Source organism: Gobius niger, assembly GCF_951799975.1.
Source record: "Gobius niger genome assembly, chromosome: 6".
Lineage (NCBI taxonomy): Eukaryota > Metazoa > Chordata > Actinopteri > Gobiiformes > Gobiidae > Gobius > Gobius niger.
In genome coordinates, this window is record NC_136857.1 from 32,143,396 (window position 1) to 32,164,229 (window position 20,834).

Sequence of the window (20,834 nt, forward strand, 5' to 3'; positions counted from 1 at the left end):
TGATGATTCGAAATAAGTTCACACACAAAAAGGTCTTCGTGTTTTCATTCATATTCTTTGAGAAATGGCCAAAGAAATTCCAAGAAATCCACCAGGGTGTGTAACACAACTGCACAACTGCATCTCTAATGTCGTATTAATTCAGTGTGTGTAATGATCCAGCCTCGACCTTGTATTGTGACTATTTTAAAACGTATTTGGTCCTTTTATCTGTAAAAGCAAAAAAGATCGAATTTCATGTTAAAGCAGTACTAAGTAACTTGTTTACCTTAATAAATCCTTTGCGTAGTCCCTGTGGGGGTAATACAAGTGTTTATGGGATGATTGGAGGGTCTTTCATCTCCCCCTGGTGTCTCTGACCAGAAAACCATGTTTGCAACTTGACTGCCCCCGGTGCGGAGAAAGCAATACACACTAATGAAATCACGAAGAAAGAAGCTAACATGCTAACGGGCAAAGCTAACTGCGGGCTAAGTCACTTTAAACAGTATTTACAGCCAAGTTTGAGTGAAAAAAAATATTTCCATTGTATAATTGGATGCCTTCACCTTTCCTGTCAGCGTAGTATTTACTCTCCAAGACAATTAATAAGTAAAAAAATCGTACCTTGCTACTACACCTGCAGTTGCACTAATGGCCTCTAGGAGGAAGAGTTACCTAGTACTGCTTTAACACCAAAAACTCCAACATCAGTCGATTTAATAACTACTTACCTGAAAATGATAGAAAAACGGAAGTGAGGTCAACTTCAAGTAAAAATCCCACAAATGAAAGGGTTCAAGCTTTCATTTGTGGGATTTTCTGTTGATGAGCAGTGAACTGTAGAAATGACAGTGTGACAAATACCCCCGGTCTCCCCTTCTAACTAAAGCAATTCAGCTCCCTCGGCAGGTCACGGGCCGCACGTAATACAGAAATGTTCCAATAAATGAAGAATAATCAGCTGTGATTTGGTCAAAGCCCCAACTTAACTGCAGCTTCATTAATAACAACGGCTTACACTTGTATTGCACTTTACAAGCCTGTGTCACAAGTTCCTCAAAGTACTACATAGTAGTCATTATTCATTTACTCCACACTCGGTGGTGGTAAGCTGTTATTGAAGCCACAGCCGCCCTGGGGCAGACTGTCTATTTACCACGTGGCTATATAATGTGTTGTTCATATCCTGAGCTCTGATAATGTCAGTGCCCTCTGCTGGACACGTGTGGAACTCTTTCCTTTTTTAAAATGTAAGGCCCCCTAGTGGCTTAAATGAGCATTCTGGTTATTCTTTAAAAAATCATAACTCCGCACAGGAATGGGCTAGAGACTTACTTTTTTTTCTTTCTTTTTTACATAGTCTGGAATTTATGGGCAGGGGGCAGGGGTCGTATTATATCACCTGGGCCATATGTTTGACACCCCTGAACTAAAGGGATCCAATAGTAGGGACACAAGAAAACAAGCATCATTCATTTCTATAAGGAGTGTTTCTGTTTGGGTGTTTAAAGGGTGGCTGTGATGTAGAAAGTGAAATATTTGAGAGTGAGGAGGGAGTAGGGGAAAGCTGCAGACCCGGAGCCGAGACAGAAATACCGGGAAGCGAATCCACCGTGATAGTGCGCCCTCTGCTGGTAAAGACGGATATACGACGGTGTTAGGTCTTGGGAAGATTGCTTGATTGATTTGATCAACTCAACGAACGTGAAACTTTTTCCGAGTTATTTCATTTTTGGATTTCTTATGAACCAATTATGAAATCGTAGATGCTTCTGTTGTTTGATAAAGCTGATAAAACATGACACATTAATGTGGTTTGATAAAGATGACACATTAATTTTCTGCTTAAGATAGCGTTTATGCTAGTTGTAGCTTAAATTAGTAAAAACAATGAATAATCCCAATTACATGCTACCCAAAGAATGCAATTGCAGGCTGTAAAGTAAATATATAATTATTCACAATGATGTATTAAGGGTTCCTTTTACTGTCTGTGGCAAATTATTGCATATTTAAAGAATCTTGGCCTGGACACGAGTTTTATCCTGGATAAATAAAGGACAAATAATTTTTAAAAAAGTTTTGGCACCATTATGAATGGCACATTGTTGCATGTACCTGTATATGTAATTCCAGACTAGTTTCGACCATATTATTATTATTATTATTATCATTATTAGCCCAGAATTACAACATTTGATTTTTACACATTATTGACATCAGTGTTGATCTTTTGTTTTAGTGAAGTTGACTAGCCTGGCTAACACCAGACTAAGATCACAAGTGATATTTAGTCTGGGGACACCAATTCATTTTCTCGTAGGAGAGGTGTGGTTTTCGATGGTCCATAGCCATTTATTGGGCGATACGGGAAAAAAAAAGTCTATCATGCGTCTGCACGTAGCCATAGCCAATCGTAACATCGTACCCGATGACGTATGACGTACCCGATGTAAACTTTTGAGATAAACTATTTAGAACAAGGTCTAAAGCTTGATCGAAAAGTACCATCGTGTCTGCTGCTGTCATGTGGGATCCGTAAATAAACTTTTTTTTTTAAATCTGTAAATAAACTACAAGCTTCCGTATATCGAATAGAATATCATTGTGTTGCCGTCCCTCCTCGCTCTGTGATTGGTTCCCAAATCCATGCGAAAATTTGGGCCATGGTCCCCAGGCTGTTGTGCAGTTCGAAATGATTCGAGCGCACACAGCAGCCTGGTGTTAGCCAGGTTAGAAGTTGACAGAAAGATGCTGCTAAATTTAGGAAACAGGGAAGACCCTGACGGTACAAATGTTATTGTTTACTTTGCATCTGCAAGCTAACATTATTAACCCAATGATTTCTCTCCTTTCTTTACTGATTACATTCTAAATTACACAAAATAATCCCAATAATACAACTGTAAAACAAGAAATAAATACCGTGGTATATCCGTCTTTACCAGCAGAGGGCGCACTATCACGGTGGATTCGCTTTTCGCGGTAGATCTGTCTCGGCTCCGGGTCTGCAGGGAAAAAAACGACGGTAATAGTAGGCAGCACTTTAGCTCCATCTGGTGTCGGCACAATGTAATGCAGTTCATTTTATTGACTGAGGGATAATTTGATCATTTGTGGGACATTTACACTTTAATATGTTACCCTTTAGTAAAAATATGGCTAAAAATGTCAAGAGTAGCAACCAGTCACGTCTGATGGATACATTTTAGATGTTTGATCACTACATTGTACTTTAAAAGAATCTTTTGGGAGGTATTAGCATCTGAGGTAGCCACTCATAAAAAAAAACTAATGGATTTGTGGGACAGTTACTAACAATAAATCAATAAGATGATTATGAGAAAGATTTATACTCAAAGGATACGTTGTAAGTCATGATGCTGATAAAATATTATGACTACGGTAAGAATAAAACCAACAGCAACATCAATATGACAAATCCTTTATGTCCCTTCAGGGGATCCGTACTTCATTGTGTAATAGATGGAGGTTGTCATTTTTATACTCGCTACTGCCGCCTCAGGTCTTACGCATAACTGCAATTTCTATAGAGGCTCATTCTACACATTAGGACATATCTGGAACATGTAGGGGAGGAAAATACATCATTTTATTTTCTTTAAACTCCATATAGTCCCTTTAATAATCAGCCATTGACTTCATTATTGATGGGGATACATTTGTGTAGATCAATTGCAGCCGCAGTAAATGAAGAGGTAGAAAAGGCTGCTTTCTGGAGAACAATGCACAGAGATGAACATAAGAGATGACTTGCAAGGTTTTTGTCATTTTTGGTGAGCTTTGTTGTTACTTTTGCACTTTTCTATTTGTGAAAACACTTGTTTCCCTATTATTTGGCTGGTCTGAGAGGTTTGTGCACAACAATAATGAATAAAATATGGCACTAACACATTGAAAAGTTTGCGACTCCATTATACTTGGAGCTACAGTTTTGAGGCAACTTGTAAATGAAGAAATGTGGTCAATTTCAGCCAAAATGTTTAGACCATCATTTTCACTGAGCTTGTACAGTAAAAATTGTTGAGCGATTTTATGCCAGTTTGAGTCCAACATAATGAAGCCAAGGCGTTAATTCAACCTGGGAGACTGATTTCAGCATCAACTACCTCCAGCCGAGAGGGCCACACCTCCACCTCAGCCATCAGCGTAAGAGCAGCACCCCCATAGCAGCCAATCATCGCCCTCAGTCCCGCTTTTAAGCCCCAGCAACATAGACATAATATAATAAAGATGAGTTGGTCCCATTCAGCTCCATTCATTGTAAAGGTTCCTGAGTCCTGTGTGAACCTTAATGGGCGCTCTATCTCCTCCTGCGCAGCCTGTTCCTTAAAAGGGCAAAAGGGTGGGAAGCCCTGTGCCCGCGGGGCGAGCGGAGCCGATTGACAGGCTCTGGAGCCAGTTAATGTACTGAAAATGCTTCCAAATTTCGGGCTGGTAAACAAAAACCAGCGTGGTTAAAAAATATTTCACCTCCCCCAGCGTGGTCACATGGGTCATAGCGACTTTTAGAAATAGAAAAACTCTTTGGAGCCAGGCTTTTAAGCTGTTATTGGGACGTTTGAAGTTCCATTAGAATCAATGCTCTCGTCAGCTCCCCACCATGAGGACCATATAGAAGCGCCTTCCTCGCCCATTGCCCAGCAATCATGGTTCGTTTGCTTCCCAGCTGCGCTGCGACCCGCCTCCGCCTCTTCCGTCCACATCTTCATGGGTCTCCTATACCACCACCAGAAGACATCCCTAACTCCAACCTGTCCAACTTTCCTACATCGATGTACCGCCGGGGTCTGAATACTAATATACATGTCAATAAATCTTCCTATCGCTGCTTTTGTCTGTTTGAGTCTATCCAGGTTGAATTGCTTTTAAATGACATTTAAGGCCTTGATTTTGGCAGAATCCATTTAACATATTTTCTCGTGATTATTGTCACGTTTTAGTTTTTTGTTTTGCTTTTTTGATCAGATTTGTGCCGCTTAATCACAGGTACATTACACAAAAAAACTAAATGAGGCCAAAACCATGAATAAAAAACATGAAAACGTGACAAAAACGTGATGAAAATGTTGATTTCCCATTCATTTGTGCCTGTGTGATGTTGTGGACTTTTCAAAGTCACATCAGATGCAGCTGTGTGAAACTCAAACACACCATTTCTAAAAACAAGATCTTTCAGAATCCCTATGGCTAAAATGAATGTAGGACATTCTACTTTACAGTCGACTTCTTAAATCTTATTCCACAAAAACAAACCACCATGTTCATGTGAAAAAATAGCAAACAGGTTTATTTTGTAGCAGTAATATCTTGTAAACAAGTTCATAAACATTCGACTATAGAAACGCGTACAAATCAAGATCCATATGAACATTTATCAAAGGAATTCTTCTCAGAAAATTGGTCCTCTTTTCAAGCGACGCAGACGACAGAAATAGAATCGGCACAGTTCAATTATCAAACGTTAGGAAGCGTCACGTATGCTGAAGAAAAGAAGACAATCAACATCCTATTGTACATGTTTTAGCATCATTTTAACCAGTGAGGCTCTTTAGTATGTTACAATGTCACGTAAACCTACTTAGACTTCGAGGCAAAACAAAGCTCCGCTGTGTTGCTTTTGGTCCGGTTTGTCACACATATATCTCAACAGTATCGGTATTGTGTGAAATATAAAATCTACAAAGACATCGATGGCTTAAAACGCCGGAATGTCAGGCCGAAATCTGGGCTTGAGAACTCTTCTGGGCACCGCAGCTTTCAGATTTCAGATTTTATTCCTTAGGGGTATTTGTGGAATGGCCCTCTCTGAGCAAGCACATGGAGGGTCTCCTGGAACGCGTGATGAGGCAATTTGAGGGCTGAAATGATCTGAAAGAGTCCGGTGAAAGTATATTCAGAGAGAAGCATGGAATTAATGTATAGAGCCTGGTTTTATTTCGATTTTCTAAGAGGGATTTTGAAAATGTTGCCTTGTTTTTCGCAGCTCAAAGCTCGATAAATCAGGCTACAAAATAGATATTATAATAGATCTTCATCCATCTTTGAGTTTGAGTTATCAACACTCTGCTCCACCTGCTGATGTCACAAGGTGGTCCCTCCCTCCTCAGCGTTCCAGGAAGTGCTCCTCTGCTTTTCTTTCATCTGATCATTTCAGCTGGATGTGTTTTCTTTTACAAACAGCCTGAGCCCAGCTATGGGTTTGCAGTTGGCAATGGCCTTGTACCTGCAGTGATTAGGCCTGAATTACTACCACTTTTCCATATGTGTACATTCATTTCACATATTTATAAACACTAGGGTGCCCAAAAGTAAAGGGCAGGGGTCTCCAACCTTTACCCCCCCCCCCCCCCGTGAGCTACTTTGACAAAATGAAAAACTGCAGAGAGCTACTTTTGCTTTGAGGATTCTTGTGCAGCCTGAAAGAACTGCAGTCTTTGCGAAGTGTTAATCGTAATTATTCAAGCTGAAGAAAGAAAAACAAAAACATCTATAAATGTGACTTAACAGACGGACACATTTTAACTAAATCCTCTTGGGAGCTACTTTGAAAAGAGAGGGAGATGTTGGACACCCCTGAACCTTTTCGAGTTGTGAGGAGAAATCCGTGCTTTCCGTTTGGACCCAGATTCCAGCTCGTAGGTCTGACCAGTGTATGGCGTAAGGCACATTCGGAACAGGTTTTGCTGGTCTCAAAAAGACAAAAACAAAAATGACGGCAGCGCCCACTCTGCCTTTGGTCACTGAGATCGTCTGTCAACGCAGAGGAGAAAGTGCAAGAGAGAACCCTGACGTGCATGTGCTATCGAGCTAAACGTGTTCCTTTCTCTCTACCAGGGCCGTTTCCAGCTGTGGGCGGACAGGGTAAATGCACAGGGACCTACCAGGGGCCCCCCCGAGAGAAAATGATTAGATATAGTTTTGTTTTAGAAACGTGACGTACTTCCAGGAAAACAAAAATGTGCTATCGAGATAAAACTTCACTTCAAATTTCTCGTTTCTTGTTCAGGATTTAAAGTGCATATTTCTACGTATTATTAATCTGATGGGATAGTTCTGGCGCTAAATATAAATCATACCTTCAAACCAGTGAAGTGGAATTATTATTAAATCCCAAGCTAGAACCGGGAGTTGCTCATGGCCGTTTTACAGACAACGGGGGATCTTGCCTCGGGCCCCCGAAAGGGAAGGACCGGCCCTGTTTCCTGCAACACCCGAGTTGTAAAATGAAGCATTTGTAAAACACAGGGAACCACTAGTCCAGCCCAAACTCTATTTACAAATACAGTAACAACGCGACAAATTTCCTAAACATCAGTTCGTCCTAGTTCATTAATTAAAAAGAAAAAAAAAAAGACTTAAAAGGTGTTGATAATATTCGAGTCTGAGGGTTTTTATAGGAATCTATTCACAATAACGTCAGGCAATTTCCCTTTGCTGGGTGTGTATTGGGGAATTCCCAGAGTATGTTTCTGCGTTTGGAAATGAGGGCATTCCTGAAGCTAATGCTAAAGACCGATAAATGCCTATTTTTCCAACTTTTCTGAGCCGCTATCCATGTTTTGACATTCTCTCCCCAAATACCTGGGCATTTTCAAACTCTATAAACAATTTTGTGTTTTTTTAAGCACTATTGATTTGCTAGCATACCGTTGGCTTAAAAATTGTGGCTTGTATTTTGATATCATATGGCTTACTCCCACTGCTACCAGCGGAGGGCGCTCAGGGCGACACAGGAGATTCCTAAAAGAGCAGTCCTTCCTCATCAAGTGTCTTTCCATCCGCAGATACAAGTCTGAATGACGCAATGTCCACTTAGCAGTTAGCCTTGTTAGCCGTGTTAGCCGTGTTAGCTTCAAGACAAAAACACGTACCTTTACAAACGCAGAAGTATCCAGTATTTAGAAAAGAAAAACCTAAACCTCTTAGACTCATAATAGAACTAGGACTCCAGAAGCAGCCTGAGGTTATTGTGAAAACTGAACTGAATCTGTTGACGTTGTCGTTAAGAAATTATAAATTGATCTTCAGCACACGGCAACATTTTTTTTTTAAAGTACTTCCAGATTTAGTTCTAAGTTAAAAGGCCCTGTACCTGATGTTTTTCTCCCTAATAATGGAAGAAAAGTATATGATAAAAGCTGTACTACCAGAATCCAACCGTGAAAGTGGAAAGGCAGTCGAATAAAACCTCTCAACTGTCGCCTAAACTCGTTTCTAGCTCTCACAGACCCCTCCGCACATCCCCATTGTTCACTTTAGTAAATCAAAAGCTCGTCCCAGCCGGAGATCATAGCGAGACAGAGTTGAGATGTGAACAAGGTGGACAGCTAATGCTAATGCTAATGCTAATGCTAATTTTAGCCTCTGACTTCCTGGTTCATTCGCTGGAGGTAAATGCTCTATTTTGACACACAACGGCGCACATGGTTGTTTTTTCTTTCACAAATATCACGTTTACGATGTAGATCTACGGCGCCAAAAGTTCATCCTCTATTACCACAGCGCTAATGAAAAAAAAAGAAAAAAAAAAATCAGGTTTAACGTCTTAACCCCCACTTTAAGCCAAACTGGAGAAAATGTGCTCCGTTCAGGTGGGGGTTAAGAGGTTAAGGGTCTTCTACTGTCATTTTTCCCTCCCAAATATAAATATATTTCATGTTAATAATAATAATTTCATCTCTTTAATTTAATCAACTTAAAAACTGCTGACTTAAAATGATAAAGTTTGATGGAAAAAGGTAAGAATCTAACAATATATTAAAGTGAGTGGCCTCTTTGCGGTGGTAAACCGGTGACTGCTGTGTGGAGCCGTGTGGTCAGAAGTCGTCCTCCTCGGAGCTGAGGTAGTGCTGCCGTTTCCTCACGTTCCAGTGCAGGCACTGGGCCAGGCTCTCGAACCAGTCGTTGACCGGGTCCCTGAAGCAGATGGAGGGCACGGGGAAGCAGGACGTGGTGATGCTGATGCTGAGGGGGGAGAGGGCAGATACAGATCAGGGGCTGGGGACCGTTATTATCCATACCTATACTATAATATTAGTCCAACCATAAACTGGATCCATGGTCATTTATTTTTAAATAAAACTTAAACTATTTTCCATATTTTTTCCACATTTTTGTTTATTTCAGGGGTGACAAACTCTTTTTCGGGGCCGAAATTCAGCTCCCACGGCGGGTCGCGTGTTTCCAATAAATGAATAATAATCAGCTGTGATTTGGTCAAAGCCCCAACTTAACTGTAGCTTCATTAATAACAACGGCTTACACTTGTATTGCACTTTACACTGGCTATATAATGTGTTGTTCATATCCTGAGCTCTTATTGTGTCAGTGCCCTCTGCTGGACACGTGTGGAACTCACTTTATTTAAATGCAATGCCCCCTAGTGGCTAGAATGAGCATTCTGGTTATTCTTTAAAACTCCGCAAATTGAATGGGCCAGAGACTTACTTGTTTTTTTTACATACTCTGGAATTTATGCTCTACAGGGCAGGGGCTGGACTGAATCATCATACAGCCCACCACATGTTTGACACCCCTGGATTATTTAAAAAAAAAAAGTTCCCCCAATTTCCCAATTTTGTCCCAAATGTTCCCTTTTTTTTTCTCTTTCGTTTCCCCTTTTAAATGTTTTTTTCAACTTGTGTTTTACTTTTTTTTTCTTTTAAATTCTGATGACCAAAAGCATCAACACTTGAAAATAAAGATGTTATATTTCTTTTCAGTACCTGCTTTCGATACTTTTTTGATTTTTTTGATACCAGTAGTACCTAAACGACTTTCAGTGACTTCATTTTCTGTACTTAACTCGTCTCACATTTGAGAGATAAACATAACTACATTTCTATACAGGCTCCACGGTAACAAGTCCATTTGTCCGTGGATTTTGTATATTTCAAAAGCCTGGTCCTCTAACCTTTCTTCAGCTTAACCCAAACCTAAAAGCTTCTCGGCTGGAGTTTACAGCCTCTAGGCCAGAGTAATGTCTCATTTGAAAGCTAAGACCGACAAAAGTGATCTTTTGACTTTTTTGTCGCGTTGTTGTCACTCTTTCACCACATTCTAGTCGCTCTTTTATGGCTTTCTTGTTGATTTCTTGTTGCTTTTTCATCACTCTTTTGCCGCATTTTTTGTCACATTTTGGAAGTGTTTGTTGTGTTTTGGTCTTTTTTAACCACCTTTATGACGCGTTTTCGCCACTTTTTCATCTCATTTTGTCACTTTTTTGTGGCATTTTTGTTTTGTTATTGTTGTACTTTTCTGGAATGTTTTCGTTGCTTTTTTGTCACAGATTTCATCCACTGGAATGAATGGGCAGAGATCGTCTGAGAACTTCTAATTTACGTCTGGAAAACATTTTAATTGCTTTATTTATTTGTCAAATGTGAACAGGCAAAGGAAGTGATAATTCAGAGAGAGGACGTTAATGCTTTAAAGGAATAGGCCACCGTTTTTACATACTAAAATATGTTCTTACCTCACTTTAGTCGAGTTAATATATCCCCGTCTGGTCTTTGTCCGTGCGCTCTGCCAGGCAAACGGAGCACATACGCAGCCTCTCCCACATGTCACATAGCTCCAAAAAAGCTCACGATAGAAGCTACCAAGCTCTTCCACGTGTTCCCTATTTAAATAAAGTTACGTGAAGTGTTTTCATGCGAAGTATATTTACACAGAAATGTAACATGTCGATTTTATAAGCAAATAAAAAGGGGGACTATATTGTGAGGCGTAATGATACGAGGAGTAAAACGTCCGCGCAGTAACTCCTAAAGGTTATTGACGGAAGTGAGCGAGGGGAAGTCTTTAGGAGTTACTACGCGGACGCTGTGCTCCTCGTATCATTACGCCTCACAATATAGTCCCCCTTTTTATTTGCTTATAAAATCGACATGTTACATTTCTGTGTAAATATACTTCGCATGAAAACACTTCACGTAACTTTATTTAAATAGGGAACACGTGGAAGAGCTTGGTAGCTTCTATCGTGAGCTTTTTCGGAGCTATGTGACATGTGGGAGAGGCTGCGTATGGGCTCCGTTTGCCTGGCAGAGCGCACGGACAAAGACCAGACGGGGATATATTAACACGTCTAAAGTGAGGTAAGAACATATCTTAGTATGTAAAAACGGTGGCCTATTCCTTTAAACTGAGCAGAACTCAGTGTGATCATTACATCAGTCACATTTGCTTGTGTAACTCTTTCACTTGTTGGTTTAAATATAAGTACAGCTACAGCTTTTATTCTGTCCCTATATTGTCATCAAATTACATGTATGCAGCCTACGATGTGGTAGAGCAAAATATCCAATACTGCTGCTATTGCTAATGATAACATGTGTTTTAAGATGGCCACCAGGTGGAGCTGATTCCCCAATAATGACCATTAACAGATTGTAGCAATGATACGCTGGCTCTTATTCTTTCTATTCATGGTAAAATAGCTCTTAATTGTCTTTATCATGAACTGACGTGTTTCCTGTGGTTCTGACACTGGGGCGGAATATTTCATCCTCAGAACGAGTAAAGATCTGACATTTTATAGTAACTTCACCCAGAGGGGGCGAGGAGGACAGATGTTGCTCCCGTCGATAGAGCCACATTAAGGACATGGACTGACCTGTCCCCGTGGCAGATCTCCTGACGCTTCCGTCCGTCGAAGGACACCCAGGCAGTGTGTCGCGCGTCACACGACAGCATGATCTGCACACACATGCACACACATGCACACACTTTAATACATATACTGCACTGGCAAAAAAAAAAAACACCATCTGGGAATTGACAAAGCAAAGAGGCTTCTATTGGACCGTTTCTACATGATGATTATGTAGAACGCAAACTGATGCAGCGAGGAGCCACTCAACACTGGTCTGCTTGAGAAGAGTCACATCATTGGCATCAAAGGACAACGTAAAAAATACTGCCATGGTCGACTCTTCCATCAGCAATACAAGATCTTGGTGAAAAATGACTGACATTGGACAGAAGTAGAAGAAGCTTGTCGATGCGCACCCTAATCCCAGTGAAAGGCGGTCAGAGTGAATAGTGTGTCTGACGGCCTTTCTTTATTAAAATGGTGACTTGTTTTGTGGCAGGGGTGTGTAGTTTAAAGGTGTTTTCACACCAGCGAGTCCTGATTCAAGTCCTGTTTGACAGGCTACAGTCACAGAATGTAAACGGCTGACTTACTGCCTGACATTCAGTGACAGTTTAAGGTGAGAAGAGAATGGTTCGCCCGGTAATCATCTGTCACAAGCACGCGAGACTTGTCACGCAAATGTGAACTTTAAACATGGTCTCTCATCAAAAAGTACTCTGCTTCAGTGATCCAGTTCCTTTTTATGATCATTTCTCACCGCTTTAAATGTGTATTTCCTGGCTTTGGTTGTATCACAGAGGCAACACATTTTTTAAGCCCAGAATGCATCACTGGACCAGAGCTGAGCATATGTTCAGTTTTGCAGAATATAGGGGCGGGCAATACAATACAAGGTTCTTTTGTATTGCACAGTTTGTAACAAAATTAAAGGGGGGGTATTATGCAAAATTGACTTTTTCAAGCTTTACATCATGTTATTATGTCACTCCCTCATTAAAAACATGCCTGAAGTGTTGCCTTGGCACATTCATGTATTTGTGAGTAATCTGTAAAAACTCTGATGGCGGCCATTTTAGGGATAGGTTTGCCTGAGTCCTTCTAGGAACGCCCCCACCTCCTGGAGACGCCTCCGAGCTTTCGTCACCAGCCGAGTAACCAACCACTGCCCCTCAGCAGAACCCCCTCCCCACTGATGCCACAGACAGCGTGTGGAGGGGGCGTGTCGGAAAGGCTCAGAGGTTCTTAAAGAGACAGAGGCCTATTTCAAGACATTCACTACAGCCATTTTGAGAGAGCAATTTTATACAAGGCAGTTATTCTAATTTACTGCATTTACAGACCAACAGAAGGTTTGGTCATCATTGTAGTGTGCTATAGACTGGTGCTATGTGATTGAAAAAGCATAATACCCCCTCTTTAACAATATAACTATACTACATAGAGGAGTAACATGGCACCATGCCCCGGTGCTAAAATCTGACAAAAAGCAAACGGAGGCATGTGTATCATCACCACTAACCGCCAAACTGAAGGCTACATTACGATTTTGTTTAGTATTGTGAGCCCAGGGGCACAGTTTATGATACAGCAGCTTTGGCATCATCAACACTGCCTGATAATGACCATTTAAACCGATGTGTAACTGTAAAGATTGTGAGTATAAATGTAATGTAAGTACAAATGTGTGCGTGAGCCCCTTTGATGAATGAGGCGCTCGGACTTGCCTTGAGCTGCACCCCGGCCGGCACCACGATGGGCCTGAAGGACAGCGAGTGTGGGCAGATGGGGGTGATCATGATGGCGGGCACGTTGGGGTGGATCATGGAGGCTCCGGCGGCCACAGCGTACGCCGTGCTGCCCGTGGGCGTGGACACGATCACACCTGAGCACGGGGTCAAATGCGTTTCAGAAGCTAACACTCACAGAGGAAGAAAACGGGACAGGAAGAGTGCATTCCCCTTACACATAGACACAAACTAAAGAAGGGCCTACCGTCTCCCTGCACTGTGGTGATGAGGTGTCCGTCCAGGAACAGGTCCACGTTGGACAGATATGAGGACGGCCCTCTGTCCACCACCACCTCGTTCAGAACCTGGAACACACGCACGGAGAGCTGTTCATTGTGTCTCAGTCTGAGGGAGGCTTTCAATCATGTTATAAAGCTGTTCTCTCTGGATACAGAAACACATCCTGCATGAGGGTGTCGTATACACCTTCTTTTGTTAATATTTGAAGATTTTAAATAAAGAGTAAAGAAAAGTCAGGAAATGGAATTAACCCCCAGCAGACAGCAATGGGATAGGCGCATTAGTCAACAGCATATTAGCTAATCAGCAAATCCACAGCGTTGTGAGGAACACACTGAGCGCAGTACAGCTCAAAACAGTGATGGATTACAGGCTTGAGAAATGTGGAGGACAGTTAAATGCTCCATAAAGGAAGATGCAGTACTTTTACAGGTGTGTTACTGCCCTCACTCAAAAGCATGTTTGGCTAATGGTTGCCTTATTTCACTCCAGTCGATGCACATCCTGCTGGTTTGTAGGACTTAAACATCCAAACACTAATACTTAGCAGTGTTGTCACATCTTTGTCGTTTAGAAAATGTATAGGTCAATTGTCATGGAGGGGTTGTACAGTACATTCCCAGACTTTAAGGTCACCCTGTAGAGCGCTAGCTTTAAAAACTAAAAGTTGTAGGATTGGTTCCTTCTTTTTTTCACATCGGCCGCTACATAACCTGGGCCTGGCACGCCTCCACAGTCATCTTAGAGTTAAACAAATGAAAAACATATTATTAATGCACTTTTTTAAACATTGGTCACTACTGTCTATCTTTTCTCACACTTCTGTGTTATCTCCGCTGGACTGCACCAACTTAAACTAAGTCTCAGAGAGTTCAGCTTAACTCTGCTCTGAGTCAGTTCAGTGTCCAGTGGCATCTCCTGCTTCAGCACTGAATGAAAAGCGCAATGTGAAAGTCAGTTGATTGATTTACACGACAAAAACGTTTTCTGTAACTTTACGTCGAACACAGCGGCCCAGGCTCCGGCTGCAGCCCAGTCCAAGCCTTTATGCCTGTCATAGAACAACCGTGAAAGTCCATTGTTCATTTTTTTCCTTGTGGCCCAAAAGCACTGTGGCCCACGAGACTTTATAATCGACAGGTTTACAGCCACTAGTTTTTAAAAAAAACATCCAAGACAGTTATCGAATATCACAGCATCGTTCCAAAATCTGGGTGTTAAATCACGGACAATACCAATGCGTTTAAATTCATAATCTCATGTTCCTTTACAGTAATGGCTGATTATAAAATGTCTTGTGAACAGGGCTCAAATGAGTCAAAAACAAGAACGTGTGGTTTGAAGCTTTTTATCTAAAATGGGAGGCTGATCATTCCCTAAAAGGTCACCAGTGCCGCTATATCAATATCACGTTTGTTCTCTTACCACTCTTACCGAAGCGGAACCAAAGCACAGCACATAAACAAAGAGCTTACTAAATGCTGTTCCTTTTTTTCAGCGCACGGCCACTGTCTGCTGACCCGGACCGTGACCAGCGGAATGAGCCGCTCATCAACGGCATCTCAGACACTTCCTCCACCACCTCGCTGGACTTGTAGTAGTTAAAGAATTTCAATCGAACCTACTCAAAACAAATCTCCACATCCTCTCTGCTTCTGTGGATGCCACTACTGCCTTCACTTCACTGTGATTGTTTCTGTTTCTACTGTTGTATGATCTGTACTTCCTGGTTATATTGTGTTATTGGTGAAACCTGAAACGGTCCTCCACATTTTTAAAGCCCATGATCCAACATCAGATCAGTTCTAAGCAGTTCTGCGAGCAAAGTGTGTTCATTGCGCAGCCATGAAGTTGCTAACCCGCTGAAACCTCCAGCCAAACTCCTCACCAGCCTTGTTTCCTTTTAAACTTTCCAGGAGTTAAAGTTCTCCATTGCTGTGACTAACAATAGCGATAGATTTTCATTCCTTAAAAGCCCAAAAATGACTGTGGTCGTAGGCGACTAATAGGAGTTGGAAAATGCTTTCAACCCGACAATGTTACAGTGAAGGCTAGGCCTGCACTTTCCGCCAGTCAAAAGTGTGTGTAGCGTTTGTGAAGCAAAACAAATGTGGTGGCATGGATCTGTTTAAGAACGAGGGCGTCCTGCCCAGACTGATGTCCCTCAGACAAAATACAGAGGAGTATCATTCTGGACTTGCCAGCCTATTTAGTGAAGAGCGGGGGTTTCTTGGGCGCTCTGTGACTAAAAACAGAACCTTCGAAGCTAAACCTAGTGTCGCAGCAGTGTCAGTGTAGACGTGGAGAAGGGGGACAGGGTTCATTTGTTTTTTCTAATCCAAACCAAGTCTTAATTAGTGCAAGTGCATCCTCCAGAAGTAAAAGCTCAGTGAGCTCTGCCGCTTGAAGGAGACATATCCTGCATACAGGGCTGAAAAATAAACATTATTTTGGTGCCTCAGCATTGATGTTTTACATTTTATAAATTGAAATTAGGTCTCTGTAAGAATAAAAAAGTAATAAAATATAGGCTCTAGAGCTGGTGAAGGCTCCCCCTGCTGGCCGCTGTGGGAAAAGCTTTCAGTTTTGCTCTACGGCGTGGTTTACAGCTTCAGCTCGGTCTGATAAACACTTTGGGCACAACGGCTCAACCAGAACCAACACAAGTGTGATTATGGGCTTGAAAAAAGTGGACAGTTTTAGGTTTTAACAATCGGTTGTTTCCAGGAAATACAGAATAAAGCACCGACACTGTAGAAGAAAGCAGCTAAATAACACAGGATTAACCTGAGGACTACTCAAAACTATGTGAATGTGGTGAACTACTCTAGGGAGGGGGGACAATGTTAAAGGATGGTTTTCCTCCTGCCGTCGCCTCTAAGTGGGCACAGTCAGCACAGGCAGCCTGCTCACCTGGTAGTCCTCGGTCCTGCGTGTGCCCTCCACCTCTCCATTGGTCAGAATGAGCCCGTTGTTCTTCTCGCCGCTCCCTTTGGTCACTCGCACCTGCAGCCGACTGCGCAGGACAATAGCAGCGTTTCCTACAGCGACAGGAACATGTCAGAAGACAGGGAGCGTGACTTTAAGAGGCTGCGAGCAGAGACTCTCTGTTGATGCACTGAGGATGGATTTGTTTCAGGTGGCACGGTAGTACAGTGGTTAGTGCTCATGCTCCACAGATAGAAGGTCCCAGGTTCTATTCCCACCTGGACAGGGCCTTTCTGTGTGGAGTTTGCACGTTCTCCCCGTGTCTGTAGGCTTCCCCTACCACTAAAAACATGTACAATTGGCCAGGTTAAATGAGAGTGTGTTTGAGGGTGTGAGTGTGGGACAACGGATGGAAATTAGCCCATGGCTACAATCCAGTGTGGTGTGTTCATTAACATGCACTGTCCCGACCAAATAAACCAACAAAAAGAAATAAAACTCTCTGGCCACTGTGCTACAGTTTAAAAAGTCACAGAGAGACGTATAATCTTTATTCTCTAAGCCAGTGCCAAATATGTTAACTTGCCATCATCACCAGACACCACCCAGACAGGTCAGGTCAAATTTAAGACTTTTTAATACCTTTTTAAGGCCACCATGGTGAAATCTAATGCCACTCTTGTGGGTCAAAGAATACGTTTTTTTTGGTCATTTTACTGGCATTGTAAATAAATTAAATTTTCTTTTTTCTTTAATTTCATAAGAATAAAATTAGCTGCAAGTGAAAATAATGGTATAAGCAAAATGATAGTTGGACAGTTTGACAAATGTATTTAAAGCATTTTTAGACAAAAATTGGATGATGTCAGTGGGCCAGTCCAGGGTTTCCATTAGCCGGCTGTAGCCGGCTTTTGGCCGGTTTGAAAAGCAAATGGCCGGTAAAAATGTATTAAAAAACATTTCACCAGTGACTAACATAACAAAGTGAACAAAGAGACAGGCCTAAAGATAAAAAACTTTCAATTTACGCCCTTAGCTCATTTTACAAAGCGCAGTTGAAGTGTCATCATCGCTCTGGAAATGAAAGACTTTTCTCTTCGTGCTTCATCACATTTTCCAAGAAAAGGGCGAACTATAGGTACATTTAGTTTTCTAAAAGTGTGTTAAGAACTCCGCAGCTAATAAATTCAATTAGTTTATTCTTCAAACTTGCTTCTGTTCAGTCAGACTGACGTGCTTCCTCACAGCGGCTCTTCCTGGGAGAGTGGCCGGGTTTAGAGGCGCTTCCCTCGGTCAGTCTGCGTAGACCGCCTCGGCCTAGTTACCGGTGTTCGGAGCTGCTCTTAAGTGTGGCAGAGCTGGGTCCATGGCGCATTGCTCCAGACTGACTTTTGATGACTTTAGCACTGTCGATTTGTCCCTCCATAATACTTCAGCGGTGAGAGACCGCTGAATGCCGTCAGATCTGGATAAGGACAGCGTAGGGTCACACCTTCTGTTTGAGTTAAAGCGCAGATGAGTACCGTCCGCGTGAAACCTGCCGCTCTCCATCGTCTTCACGCGCACAACTTTATGTTTGGATTTGATCATTCTTTCATTAAAAATAGCTGTGTTTTTGAACTCACTAAAGCGCTTGTGTAGCGCTTTTACGACCCAGCCAGCCAACAAAAAAAAGTCTAGCAGAACCTCTGGATTAGTTCTGAGACTCACTGGACCAGAGTAAACCAGGTCAGTAGACCAAGGACTTTAGGTCTAACCATGTCCTGGACAGAACTGTGTGGAAAGCAGGTCCTAACTAGAAAGTAAGACTACGCAACGAGGCAACCAAACATTTTGCGTGTGGTTCTGTGCTCTGCCAGCGGGAGCAGTAGTGTGCAAACAGAACTCAGAGCCACAGCCACAGTTAAAGTTGTGCTGCTGGGCGTCGTTGAGCTCGCAATTGAAGCACCGGGACTCGGAACATGTTTCTAGCACAAATCTCTGTCTCGCACACCAACGAGGCGGGGCCCATGGCAGGAGCCCACAGCACGACAGATGACATGACAGATGTAAATGTACCCCGTTCAAAGCACACTTTACCCTTGTTGTTCGCAGTTATTTTTGTCGTTTTGGTCACTTTGTCATTGCATTTTTGGCACAGTTTCATCACTCTTTAGAGGTGTGTTTTTGTTGTTTGCATATTTAGACAAAAAATACAACACAACTAATTCGAACATAATGATGAAAGAAAATTGAAGACCCATGCACTTAAAAATGCATGCTCTTAGGTTAAATGTAATGCTTTTAAGGCCTTGGACCCCCCAGTTTGGACTCGGAGCGGCTCTGTTTAGACCGTGGAAACACCCGCCAAAGCGCCCCCGCAGAAAGCAGGCGATAGCAGTGCCAGAGGCGTACCTTGGATGATCTGGGTGAGCTGGGACTGGTAGGTGTCAAACTTGAAGGGCGTGAGGAAGCCCAGGGAGCCCAGGTGGAAGGCGATGACCGGGGGAACGCTCTCCTGAGGACACAGAGGGACACACGTGAGGGGACGAGCGCCTCTGATGTGGGATCAGGGCCCGACGCTCCATACCTGGAACAGGGAGGACGCGTACAGCAGAGTCCCGTCTCCTCCCAGGCAGATGATGAAGTCCACACGGTTGGAAATGTCATCCAGGTCTGAAAACAAAAGCCCTGTCAGTCTACACAATGTGCTATTTGATAAACAGGCATTCAGAAGAACATTGAACGCACATATATCTGAGCCTTGGTTTCAGTCTTTGGTGACTGCACATTGTAAACAAGTTGTTTTCCCCCCGAAGAAAAATATTTGTTGAATGTCAAACATCTAAAATGAGTCAAAATGTTAGGAATGAGGAGCTCTCAGTTGAGACTCTAAATCTCGGTCAGGCGTGAGACAATAGCTTTGGCGTCTTTTCTCAACACGCCGGTGTACGTTGGATAAGCTATGGGTAAGTTTTGTATTCGTCATGAGCACGCTGAAGCACGCTGGCACACGTCCGCATATGGCAAGTACGCTGGCATACAGATTTCTCTTCGTATGCCCAGACGTCCGACATACGTGGGTCCTAAGTTACTGATAAGCTATGTGATCGTTGACACACACTGACACATTGTAAGTTACTCATAAGTCGTGATATCTAACTTTCTTTTGTTTGTTTTCAGCCTGCGGGGCCGCCTTTGGAGCAGGTTCTGCCCGCCCCGCAACATTGATTCTATTTTAATAACCTTCCCCTCCCCCGCAAGTATAAAAAATGACGCGATACAAATATGATCCGTCTGAATTGAAATTTCACTCCGTCCAAAGATGTGCTTGAAATGAGCGGGACTGGTGTGTCATCGCTCTCTCTCGCCCTCCTGCACGCTGGGATCAGGAGAGGCAGGCAGCTGAGGTAACATGAACACACTCACAGACGCACAGACGGTCCCATAAACGCGTTCTCTGGATCACAAGCTGCCAAACGCTGCTTGTTTTATGAAAATCCGACTCATATTTACGTCAAAAACCTGCTCTAAAGATGACGGAAAAAGTTGACCCGCCCCGCGATCAAAGGAGAATTTCATAACCCGACCCAAACCACGGGCAGCCTTCACAGACACGGGGAGAACATGCAAACATGAAAGATCTCCTCTGGCCGGGGGTCGAACCCAGGACCTTCTAGCTGTGAAGCACGGGGGCTAACAGCTGTACTACTGTGCCGCCCAAATACTTATACTGCAGTAATCATAATATCACTGTATTTTGTGTAGACAAATGTGCAACAAATATATCCACAATATAAATATGAGAAAACAAACCCCAAAACATCACATTTTAAAATAAACCCTGTCGTTTATTTGGTCTGATTTCCCCATTAATAACCAATACGACCATAAAATAAATCCAAACAGGTCTAGACGTGGCTCTATCCATTATTCAGAGAGTTTTTTGGGTGAAAATATGAAATGAAAGAAAGGTCATGAAGAAAAGTTACATTTCCCCGTTCACCTGTGAGCAGAAACACCCACCTTCTCTAAAGGTGCAGAACTTCTTTGTGATGGCTGCGAAGTTCTCATCTGCAGATATGGAGGGGTCTTCCAGAACCTTCTTCTCCACGTACACCAGCATGTTCTTCACCTGAGAGTAATGACAGTCTGATCTGAAGGGAGCAAAGGCAGATAGCACTCTCCTTCTGCAGAAACCTGTATGACCCTGGAGTTAGGACTTGGAATTGTTTTCTAATGCCGGAGAAATCCTGCTCTGCTTTTGGCCGGGCCTACCCAGGAAGAGCACAGTC

At 42.6% G+C, this 20,834-nt stretch overlaps 1 protein-coding gene and 1 long non-coding RNA gene across 2 annotated transcripts in view; one reads left to right on the top strand and one right to left on the bottom strand.

Moving 5' to 3' along the window:
• The window catches only part of LOC306964190, a 121,942-nt gene that overhangs the window by 94,910 nt on the left and 6,198 nt on the right, over positions 1-20,834 (top strand). The gene's annotated exons all lie outside the window — the stretch shown is intronic.
• The window catches only part of nadka (NAD kinase a), a 30,357-nt gene continuing 18,278 nt past the window's right edge, over positions 8,756-20,834 (bottom strand). Inside the window, exons 5-12 of the mRNA XM_079558129.1 lie at positions 20,566-20,674; positions 19,130-19,215; positions 18,955-19,057; positions 16,546-16,673; positions 13,598-13,697; positions 13,330-13,487; positions 11,624-11,706; positions 8,756-8,970 (exon numbers count right to left, since the gene is read on the bottom strand). Coding sequence (XP_079414255.1) covers positions 8,823-8,970; positions 11,624-11,706; positions 13,330-13,487; positions 13,598-13,697; positions 16,546-16,673; positions 18,955-19,057; positions 19,130-19,215; positions 20,566-20,674 — 915 coding nt within the window. The 3' untranslated portion in view covers positions 8,756-8,822. The remainder of the gene's footprint in view (positions 8,971-11,623; positions 11,707-13,329; positions 13,488-13,597; positions 13,698-16,545; positions 16,674-18,954; positions 19,058-19,129; positions 19,216-20,565; positions 20,675-20,834) is intronic.